The sequence below is a fragment of the Pan troglodytes genome, chromosome 4 (assembly GCF_028858775.2).
Source record: "Pan troglodytes isolate AG18354 chromosome 4, NHGRI_mPanTro3-v2.0_pri, whole genome shotgun sequence".
Taxonomy (NCBI): Eukaryota; Metazoa; Chordata; class Mammalia; order Primates; family Hominidae; genus Pan; species Pan troglodytes.
The window spans coordinates 116,972,083-116,984,441 of NC_072402.2; the positions used below are offsets into that span (position 1 = coordinate 116,972,083).

Sequence of the window (12,359 nt, forward strand, 5' to 3'; positions counted from 1 at the left end):
TTTTTTTAAGTTATGCCCTTCGTCAAGTTGTCCTACTACATAGTAACAAGAATAATGCATGTTAATTAATGGGTATTCATGTCCCCCAGTTTAATAGCCTATTAAAAACTTTAGAAACTTTCCTCTTGGGAGATATTCTGATAAAATGCAGTTAACAAAATCAGTATTCTTTTCTGCTTCATTTATGATAAATGCTCAAATAATCTATTATCAAAGTTGTGTACGCTGTACGAAACAAGGCTCAAGAGAACCGTATATGTAAAATGAAGAGAATAACATCTGTTACTTATGCTAGAGGTATAACATAATATAAAAAATTTGTCTGTTTTCACTACATCAAATTTATTCATCGCTAGAAGTGTGTATTTTTTACCCACAAGTTTAATGTCAAGTGAGAACTAAAAAGCAGTCATGAAGCCTATAGTGTAAGGAGTCAAAATGTGTTTTATATATAAAATTTAAATAATATTATTCTACATCAAGAAATACTTGATATTGCTTAAAACTACCCTATTCTATGCAGTCTGGTTGGAAGTTTTCTGAGATACTGAAGGGACTTCATTTTTCTCTCAGTCCCATACCATGTGTCCTGGCAGGTGTAAATATCCTATACCTTAATCCCATAAACTTAAAGAGGCCACGCTCAAAGCTTCAAAGGTAATTGATGGACCTATTGTCAGAGGTGTTAGGTAGCATCAATTACTGCTGTCTTGAGAGATAAATACTTTCTCTGTTTAGAGAACTGCTATAACTAGCAGATAAGACACCTGAAAAATTAAAAGCTAATTACTGGATTTTTTTTCCAGTATATCTTTTCATGTCACAAACAAGTCCCACAGGTAGTAATTTAGTTTGATAACAAACACTTTTCATGTTGTGAAAATGTTATGAGACAGGATTTTTAAAAATATTAGTCTGAAGTTCAGATACCTCAAGATCGCTGTTTTCTTTCCTTGGAATAGATCTTTTGAAAAATTCTTAAAGAACTTTTTAGAAGTTAGCCTAGTACATTTTATAATTTTCTGAGTAGAAAACACACTGTTTCTCTATGCTGTCATGTACACTTCTGATACCAGATGTGTTGGCTTTTGTCCACTCCAAGCCATTCTCCACCTCTCCAAGTACTGGCTGGGTGCCTTATAATTTGGTTTAATTATGACACAGTCTACCTGGAGTTAGAATCATATCCTACAGGTTAAGGGCTCAGTCCCACAAAACTGCTCCTTACTTCAGACACCAATCGCAGGTTATCAGTTTTCACCTACACATCTGGCATACTGGCTATAAATCAGAGTGCCCACAGCTCCCTCCTTGGGTTTGATTAATTTGTTACACTGATTCACAGAACTCAGGGAAAATGCTTTACTTACATTTATCAGTTTATTATAAAAGAAACAGATGAAGAGTACATAGAATGAGGTCTGTAAGACTCCTAAGCAGAGGAGCTTCTCTCCCCTTGGAGTTAGGGTGCACTACAAACCTGGCACATGGATGTGTTCACCAGCCAAGAAGCTCATCAGATCTCCTTGTTCAAGAGTTTTTATAGAACTTAATCTCCAGCTCCCTTTCCCACCCTTTTCTGGAGGTTGGTGAGTGGAACTGAAAGTTTCAATGCTTTAGGCTATCTATGGGACCCCATCTAAGTCACTGCATTAGCGTAAATTCAGGTGCTCTTCCATGGGTTTTAGTAGCTGTATGCCAGGATCCAGGGACAAAGACCAAATATGTATTTTATGTCACACTGGGTCATTTTTTTTCCCTTCTAAAATGTTTAATGTGTTTTCCCTGTTTAATTTTTTTCCCCTTCTAAAATGTTTAATGTGTTTTCCCTTTTTAATAAGTATTTGTTGAAATCATACACTTGATAGGTTCTATATAAGCCTAGCTGAGTAAAAGTGAAGTCTGCTCTGCTGGAACATTAATAAGGAATCTCAGATAAGATTTTTTAAAACCTCTTGAGGCTCAGAAGCCAAGCCAAGGACTTGCCATCTGATTTCACCTGCAGTCCTATAGATTTGGGTTGATTGCTCTTTTCTTGAGGTCCTCAGAAAATCCTGGGGTTCCTTTGTCTGCCAGGAAGTGATAGTCTTTACTCTTCTGTAAGGCAACCACGTAAGGGACTATATATGTACAGTACCAGGCCAGTTTTTCTGTTTTTTGGTTTTTTTTCAAGGTATCTTATTTGCTCTGTCAGCCTTTGGTTCCTTAAAACTGTCTGGGTCATATCTGATTCTGTGCATAGTCTCCAATATGATATATGAGTCAAAGCCTTGGTAATATGACCGATGTTTCCAATTATGTCCTGCTATAAGAAGGACAGGTTCTTTTTGCTTTTACTCCTGGCAAGCTGTAAAGAACAGATTCTTACTGAACTTATGCAAATAACTATATTGCCATGAAAATAAGAATACTCACTAATAGCTTCCAAATTCTGGAGGGATCAGGTAGGGAGAAAAAGTAATTGTTTTATCTTTGTTCACGAAGGCATACTTTGCCAAATTTCCATAAACTACTGAATAGCTTAAGAGAAAAGAAAAAAGTTTTCTTAAATCTGGAAAACAAAATAAAGACCTAGCAATGTTTCAAAACCATAATTATTAAAAAATCATAGATTTTCTTCAATAAGTTATTCAGCCTCTCATAGTTAATTCTTGTTTGACTTGATCTTGGTTAGCAGTTTAATGAATTTATAAGTTTTTTCCCTTAGAGTTCTGGAAGTTCTTACACTGTCCAATGATAGGATCTAAATGTTATCAGAAACCAGTACCTTTCAGAGTCTTTTCTATGAATCTCCTTGAAGACAGAGCACTTTAGGATTATAGTTACTTGCAGACACTTTCAGTGAAGATCAGGAGAAACAATAACCATCTGTCAGTGACAAAAGACTTAACATGGCCATGGCTAAAGGTCAGTTCATTATCATAATGCACAATTGACAAGTAAATTTGATTGCTTCTGTGGCATACAATATTTTAACAAAATAACTGAAAGTATGGCTGATAACATTATACAAGGACACATCAGATTTTTAGAACCTTCATGCAATTTCTGGAATACTTATCTAATAGTATATACCCATACAAATATAATATAAGAAGGTATCACCGTTATTTGACAATGCTTCCCATGCAATTTAACATATCAATTAAGCCTAATTATTTTAACATTCTTCTTTTTAGAGGGAGTGAGAACAAATTTTTTTTGAGATATTGCAAGGGCCCTTTGGAAACTCGCAAAGTTAGAGTGAGGTCAAAAGTACTTCATTTATAATGTATTTTTGGGAAATTTGTCAAAAATATCAAACAGTTTAAAACACTTGATTATAGTAAGGTTACTGTGGAAAAATATTTAACCAGAGTGATAATTAAAAGACATCAAAGGCAAATACAGAAAGTTATGTTGTTGTAGAAAAATCCTTAGCTATTTTAATGTTGTAGAAAAAAACCTTAGATATTTTAATATTGAAATGTAGCTAATTTAATAATAATGTTAATATTAACATTAGGTCTTAGGTAATCAAAGACCTAAAAAGACATGAAGCACAGGAAATTATCTTGATAAAACAAAATCTCGGCTGGGCGTGGTGACTCATGTCTGTAATCCCACCTCTTAGGGAGGCAGAGGTGTGGGGATAGCTTGAGCCCAGGAGTTTGAGACCTGCCTGGGCAATATAGGGAGACCCCATTCTCCACAATAAAGGGAAAAAAAAAAAGACAAAAAAACAAAATCTCGATTTTGTAGTCAGATTGCTTAAAAGGTAAAAATAATAATATTAACATTAGGTCTAGGTAATCAAAGACCTAAAAAGACATGAAGCACAGGAAATTATCTTGATAAAACAAAATCTCGATTTTGTGGTCAGATTGCTTAAAAGGTAAAGGAAAACCTTTCATAATCTCTTGTCAAGAGAAAACCAATACTCCAGTAAAACTTTGCACCAATGTACTTCTGATATTAAGGCTCATCATTCTTTTAATAACATATATAAATACACACATATTAGCCAGCTTGGCCACACATAAAATTATTTTTCCAAATTCCTCTTACACAAACCCTGTATAGCATTCTCGTATCCATGCATATTTTGTTCTGTACTCTTCCTCTTTCCCAATATGAAACAGTCTGATTTAGGACAAAAATTATTCTTTTTCCCATAAGAAAAACATCCTTCATACCTCATAGCTTCACATTCCAAAAACATCTTTCCTGACATACAAAATTATTTATCTATTTTCAGTAGTTTTAATTACATATATTGATTAGAATTCTTAACTGTTAGTAATGTTAGTTTCTAGTGAAAACTAGGTAATAAGCAGTTGTGCACTGTCAGTCACACCAGCATTCTATAGAGTAGCAAATCTATATCTTTCATAATTTACAGAAGCATGTTCTTTTTCATAGTATAGTTTTTCAGTGTGTCGCAGGACACCTTTACTAACAGACCCAAATATCTTTATTCTTCTGCAATAAGAAGCCAAAAGTAGATAAGCTTATGTTTAACAATTAATGTTTTAGTATTTTATGTAATTTGGAAGTGATCTAGATATTCAATTAATATCCATCATTTAATTTAACTTAATGAAATACTAAGGGTATAAGTTGTCAAAGGGATTTGGAAAACTGTTTTGAAGTAGACATAACACCAGACAAGGCCAGCCATCAAGTTAGTCATTATTTATTTTTTGCTGACAAATTTTGTAACAAAGATAACATGAGTGTATTTGACTAGTAAGCCTAAGTAAAATAAAAGTTGTATATCACATTATATTTAGTGCTGGTAACTCTTAAGGATATGCCTGCTTTAATTAAACCAACAAACTTAAATTTGCTTTCATTTACCAAAGATTATCCCACATCAGATGAACTTGAAAAACATTTGGGTCTGTTTCTATCTTTCTAAAAGTTTAAGGAATACTTAATTTATATAAGTGCTTATTTTAAGCGCATTAGATATAATTATTAAAAATTAATTTTGACAGTACCATCTGGTGATAGAAAAATATTACATATATTTAACATATATAAAGTCATACACAAACATACAGGCAGAAGCAGATTCTATAGTTTTCCTTCTAAATTTTGGTGATCTGCCAGATACAAAATATCAAACTCAGTCGTTTATAAAAAGGATATCTGGGCCGGGCACAGTGGCTCACACCTGTAATCCCAGCACTTTGGGAGGCCAAGGCGGGCAGATCACAAGGTCAGGAGATTGATACCAACCTGGCTAACATGGTAAAACCCCACCTCTACTAAAAATACAAAAAATTAGCTGGGCGTGGTGGCACACGCCTGTAGTCCCATCTACTCAGGAGGCTGAGGCAGGAGAATCACTTGAACCCAGGAGGCGGAGGTTACAGTGAGCCGAGATCACATGATTGCACTCCAGCCTGGGCAACAGAACAAGACTCCGTCTCATAAATAAATAAATAAATAAATAAATAAATAAATAAATAAATAAGATATCTGGATCCAAATTGTGTTTCTGAAAATGGGACAAGATTACCCACCCAGATTGCTAAAACTTTACTAGTATTTGTTGAAGACTTTTAAGATTTCTCATTTGTCTTTTGTAAAGACTCTTTTAGAGAGACAATTTGCAATTCATTTAGTCTTCTAGTAGCCTCTGCATACCAATCAAAAAATGCCTCCCACTGTTTGTGAAGCATTAGAGATTCCCTTTTATTTAGTGCTTCCTGTAGATGGACAATTTTGTGTAAATTTAAAACTTCCCTGTTGTGGCCACCATAATTCTAAATTGTCTTTGGTAAATATACTCATTTCTCTAGGAAAGCACAGGTTCTGAGTCCATAATGTTTATACATAAAATTAGCTGGAGTTCCAGTTGGAGGAGTTTTTGAATTCCTTAAATTCAGATGAACCCATGATTTCTTGTCCTTCCAAAATCTTATCTACCTGAGGCCTCTGACTGGACCCAATCCAGTCAGGTTCAGTCTGACTTCTAGACCTGATCTGAATGAAAAATGCTTAAAGGATAAAAGTTGCAGGTTTCAGGTCAAGCGGTAACCTTCAAATGCACAGAGAGAAACAGTAAGCACAAGGGGCCTACCAGGAGGTAACTGTGCCTGGTTACTTGTTGCTCCTGGAGGTCATCATCAGGGGGTCTCCTTCATGTTCCTCTGCTGAGAACTCTTAAAACATAGGTACATTAAAAATTTAATGAGTTTATTTGAGCTTTCAGCTCAAATTCATGAACTGGGCAACACCAGACCAGAAGCCATTAAGGCTTCACCGAGGTGGCATGAGGGGAAAACTTTTATAAGGTGTTCAAGGAAGCACAACAAAGACAGTATTTGATTGGTTAAGTGGAAAGTCCTCAGTTAGAGGTTAGTTGGGGGTTTCTAATTGATAAGCATCTAGTTAGAAGTTAGTTGGTGGTTTCTGATTGGTTAAGCTTAAGCTTCATTTTACTGTTTACATTGAATTGAGTTTTGATTTGCTCGTGTAGGCATGCAAGGCCCTGGAGCTGTCTTAGCCTAATAGCCTCCCAATTAATTTCTTTTTTTTTTAATTTTTTTAAGAGACAGGGTCTCATTATGTTGCCCAGGCAGGAGTTTTATGGCTACTTACAGCACAATCAAGGCACACTACAGCTTTGAACTCCTGGGCTCAAGTGATTCTTCTGCCTCAGTCTCCTGAGTAGCTAGTACTATAGGTGTGTGCCACCAAACCCAGCTCTTAATTTTTTAGCGTTATAAATAATAATAGAAAAGTTGAGCGATTTTAGTGCAACCACCCCAATTTATTTTTCTGATTAAGCTATGCAAGCGCATTGGGGGAAAGGGAGTAGAGCCAGTCAAATACCTAGTCTCAAAAAACTCTACCTCCTACCGCTGCCCAATGGTAAAACCTTTCAAACCAATTGAAGTTCATTTATTTTAAATATTTGATAAGGAATGAGGGAAACTTGACTGATATGTGACTAGCAAGTGCTAGATGTTTTATATAAATGTATTTTTTTTACTACCTTCATACCACATTAATATTGATAATGATACTCTGTAAATTGAGTGTTATATGTTAGGCATATTTTTGAGTGCCTTATATATGTGATCTCATTTTCTACTCACAACTGTCCAGTGACTTATATATCATTAGTCCCTTTTTACAGGAAGGAAATGGTCTCAGAGAGATTAAGTAAATTTCCTAGTATAACACAAATAATAAATGGCAAAAGGAAGAATCAATAGTCATTTATCTTATTCATATTTCTCAGTGAAACAAGAAGTCCGGTGCAGTGGCACGTGCCTATAAATCCCAGCCTCTTAGAGGCTGAAGTGGAAGGATCACTTGAGGCCAAGAGTTAAAGACCAGCCTCGGCAACACTGCAAGACCTTGTCTCTAAAAAAAAAAAAAATTAACTACAAAATTACAAAAAAAAACAGATAACATATATTTGAGATATTAGGCCAATCAGGATAACTTTTAGAACTGATTTTTTTCTTCAGCATGGCATTTAAAACCTTCTTTAATCTGATTTTTTTCAAAGAAAAATGTGTATACATTTACACATTAATAGTATAATAAGGATTGATTCTAACCTAAGAATTTCTTATAATGAGTAATATATAATTTATTATAAAAAATAAAAGGCTGTTAAGACATCATTGAGATAACTTTAAAGGGAAATAAAATTTATGGAGCTATGATTTAAATGCTCCTATCGTATTTAGGATGTGTTCTTAGTCAAATGAAAGGGTATTGTATAACTATTTTTATGATGAATAGTATTCAACTGAAATTTCATACAAAGGTAAATTTATATAAGTTGATTTAGATGTTTCTTTCATAAAGATTTTCACATAGGATAAAGAAATAACTTTTCCCAAAGATTCTTGAAATAAATATGCAATTTTTGCCCTCTTGTAATGCAGATCTGACAGGAGCTCAAGATGGAAGTGTCAGAATGTTTGAATGGGGCCATTCTCAACAAATAACCTGTTTTCGATCTGGTGGCAATTCAAGAGTTACAAGAATGAGATTTAACTATCAGGGAAATAAGGTATTATATAAAAATGTAAATGGTAAAAAATTTATTGTGTTGGAGGTTTATAAATTCCACTAGTTTGGGTTTCTGAAAAGAACAGCTCCGTGGGTAGTAGTAAAGTATTGATCTATATAGATGCTTTTAAATTCTTCTCAAAGAACACTTAACTTCACTTGTTCTTCCTAGATGTATGTTATATAGGTGTCCATTAAAACTCAGTTAAGTGATTCTTAATGACCAAACGATTATAAGTTCACCTTATATTACACACTTTTTATTATTAAATGCTCCTACTCTCTTTATCCCTCGGAACATACTCAGTGTGTGATCCAGCAGCAAGTAACATCTAGAGCTTATTATAAATGCATATTATTGTTCCTTCTCCAGATGTGCTGAATCACCATCTGCATTTTAACCCGATATTGTTGTGATTTTTACAAATATTAAAGTTTTTTAAGAGGTACTGCTCCAGAACCACATCAGCAAACTACATCCTAGCCACCTGCTTTATAAATAAAGTTTTGTTGGACCACAGTTACCCCTATTCATTATTTTTCTTTGGCTACTTCCTACTACAGCAGCATAGTTCAGGAGGACAAAGACCTTATAGCTGGCAAAATAAAATATTTATTATGTGGCCACCTAAGAAAAAGTTTGCCAGACCTGCTCTAGAGCATCCTTTACTGTCTTCACTTCTCATAATCCTTTGTTCAAACTGCCCCCCTCCCCACTTTTATGTTAGACAGCAATCTTTTATTGAACAGTACTGCTCCTTGTGAAGCAGGGCTAGTTCAGAGGCAGTGCACCCACAGCCAGCCCAAACTGCCTCTTTTTGCTCCTAATATGTTATTAGCCCTTTACAAAATAATTAAAGAGTAAATCAGTCTTCTTTTTGTCTTCAGAGCCATGCTGCACCAAAAATTACTCTCACAGACTCTAACTGATGGTTCACCTTGCCTTTTCTTTCCCCTCAGCCTCCCTCACACATTAAATTCTCCTCACACATTCCTTTTATCATTGTGTGCTGCAACCTTTTTTGTCTACCATGTTTGTCACATGGCTCTATTTTCATTTCACAAAAAATGTAGTTTTATGTAGTTGTGAAACAAAATTTTGAGAGCTTGTTTCTTAATACTAATTAGCAACATTCTTAGCTCCTTAGTGGGAAATTAAGGGAACTTAGTACAGATGCCTGTATAATTCTATTGTACTTTTAGTTGTATTCTCTATCAATGTGCTTTTTGTGCATTTCAACTTGGGTTGTCAGTTTTATATTGCTCCTAACTAATCTCTATACCTGAACCCTTATCTCTCTAATGCATCTTGCCAACAGTATTATATAACAAAAAACATAGCTACATGATTACAATATAGGTGAGATCACATTATTATTTTTTTCAAGAACCCTTCAAGGCTCCTCATGTCAACTTCTTTAACAAGTATTTAAGACCTTCTATAATGTGACTATTTTTCGGCTTTAACACTCACTACAGCCTTCTGCATAGGCTATTTTAAGGCACAAAAAACTGCTTGTCTTTGCCTGCACAAGTATCTTTGACCGGCAGTCAACTTACTATTCATTCACCTTAGCCTTGATGAAGTCTAATAGCACAGCCCCTAAGCATGCTATCTCTTCTAGTAGGGAAGTCTCTTAAGGTAAATGGAAGAGATAACTCACACTGTATCACAGTAATTCTGATGAATTGGATATTCAATTATGAATAGAAATACACTGCCAAAAGCCAGTGAATATTTCAGAAAAACTAAGTGTCTGGAAAGGGGTATTAAGCAGAATAAATAATAAATAGCCTATGAGGACTAATTCCTCAGAGAGTCAAGAATATATTACATTTATAAAACAAGAACATGCTAGCATTAAACAAGGACAGTAGGAAAACAGAAAAGAGTTATTGGAAATTAAAAATACGATTCCCAAAAATGTAGTCAGTGGGGGAACTACTTATTAGAAAAGCTGAACAGCAGAATGGAAATAGTTGAAAATCAGGTTTGTTGCTGGGAAGCACAAATTAAGAAATTATCCCATAATGATGATAATTTAGGAAATATTTCAGAAGAAAAAAAATGGAGGAAAAACAATATTCAAAGGAATACTAGATACTTCCCCAAAGCAAAGAATAGAATATTGGAAGAGAAAGGGCCTACCAAGTATTGAGAAGCAACACGTACCTGCACACATCCTGTTTGTGTAACTTTTGGTTTTTAGAGTTAAAGAGAGAATCCTATAAGGTTCTAAAAAGGAGTGAGGATGAAAAAGGTTATTTACAACCCACATCCCACCCTGCCACTAAATGTCGTTGGCCTATCACAAATAGATAGGAGAACAATATCCACAGAATTCTGATGGACAAGGAATGGGAACTGAGTCAATGTGCATCCAAACTATCATTCAAATTTGCTAGCAAAATAAACATATTTTTAGGTATACAGAGACTTAACACATTCCATGTGTATACTCTTTCTGAAGAACATACCTAGATCTACTCCAGAAAATGTAAGATAAACTAGAAAAAGGAATAGACCTGGGAAAATATTATTAACAAATATAAAAACAGTAGGTTAATATTAATAATATTAGTCATATCAGTTAAATTTTTTAAAAGACAAATAGTAGAGAAATAGATAAAACATCTTAACAGTTTACCAAGAAACTTTGCCTGGCCAGTAGCCTTCTACCCTCACTAATAATTGAAGAAGTGCAAATAAATTGAGACTTATTCTTGTCTGCATAAAATTAACAAGTATTTTAGATTTTAAAAATACCCCATGTTAACTAAAGTGTAAGAAAAATGGCTGTATCAATTTATATTACCACATAGGATTTAATTTTGGCATAGTCTATTAATTTTAAGTGATGCTCTTTAACAAAACTTTCCCATTTCTAGATGTCTATCCTACATAATTACGCAAAGGTATATGTGTATATAGGAATGTTCAAAGCAGCCCTTTTTATATTACAGAAAATTGAAAATGATATGGGGAAAGTTTTAAATTGTAATACCACTGTACAGTGTAATACTACACACAGCACAAGAATGATCTAAATTTATGTGTAATTACCTGGGAAAGATAGCTATAATAAATCAAAAATGTAATTGTGTAGTGGTATTATTATGATCCCAATTTTTTAAATGCTATATTGTGAATTTTCGAATACTCATAGAAACAAATCTGAAAGGAAGCACATCAAATTGTTAATAGATGTTAGATCTAGAGGCAGAGGAGGGTGGGAGTACAAAGCAGACATTTGTTTTATTTTATATACTTTATAATAAGCTGCGTTATTTTTATAATCAAAGGAAAAAAATTTAGCTGTCTTACTCATCCTTCAAGATCTGTATCACATACCGCCCTTAGTGGATTATTTTGACATCTTACCAGTCAGACTTGCCCTGAGCTCCCATAGCGGAATTATTTTACTTTGATAATCCTTATATCATTTTACTTTGTACTCTTGTTCATGTGTTTTCCTTATTGTTTGTTTCTGAAAATCCTTATTTTATCTTTCTGGAAATGAACAGTTTTCTTTCTTATATATGATAAAGTTCTGTCACATAGCATAATCTGTTAATCCAGTATCCTGTTTTTGTAATACTTACAGAGAATATATAGACTATGCTAGAGGCTACTGTAATAAAATGGGTGTCTGATGTTTGTTCTCTTTATGTTCACCCTGGGATTTTTAAAGTAGTAGCTGAATGTTTTTCTGAAATAGATCCATGTATAGGTGAAGTGAAAAATCACATGACATACAGTCAAATGTTTACGAGTCAAAATATGGGTGTCACACTGAGGGTAAGGATAAATATATGCTTTTATATTTATATTAAATACTTTTAAATATTTTCTTTCTCTAAGTTTGGAATAGTTGATGCTGATGGATATTTAAGTTTGTATCAAACAAACTGGAAATGTTGTCCAGTTACTGGAAGCATGCCTAAGCCATACCTGGTAAGCCAAGAATTTCTACCTTTAAATAAAATTTGAATTTTCATTTTAAATAAACCAAGAATACGTATTTGAGACAAGAAATATAGAACTAATAAATAAAATATAGTCCTGTGTTCTCAGTCACTTTGCTGTAAGATTCTGTCCTTGTGTTATGTGAAAATTACTCTGTGAAGCATAAAATTCCTTAGTCTCTGATAATTTGGGAAGTTGACATGTATAGAAGCAACATGATACCCCCAGATACCTATACATCTTGTGGATTACTAGAGCCCTTTTCTAACCTCACTAAGCTGGTTATTATATTATGCCTAAATAGAATGATTACCAGACCAATGCGTCTGGTTATTTTTCTGCAATTATCTCTTATGAACAAACAAAGTGA

At 34.0% G+C, this 12,359-nt stretch overlaps 1 protein-coding gene across 18 annotated transcripts in view; it reads left to right on the plus strand.

Moving 5' to 3' along the window:
• DMXL1 (Dmx like 1) overlaps positions 1–12,359 on the plus strand; it is a 191,492-nt gene that overhangs the window by 167,825 nt on the left and 11,308 nt on the right. For all 18 annotated transcript variants that reach the window (XR_010156981.1, XR_010156982.1, XR_010156983.1 and 15 more), the window contains 2 exons: positions 7,896–8,023; positions 11,885–11,977. Coding sequence is in view for 15 of the 18 variants with exons in the window: in XM_063810591.1 (XP_063666661.1) it covers positions 7,896–8,023; positions 11,885–11,977 (221 nt within the window). In the remaining 3 variants the exon portion in view is untranslated. The remainder of the gene's footprint in view (positions 1–7,895; positions 8,024–11,884; positions 11,978–12,359) is intronic.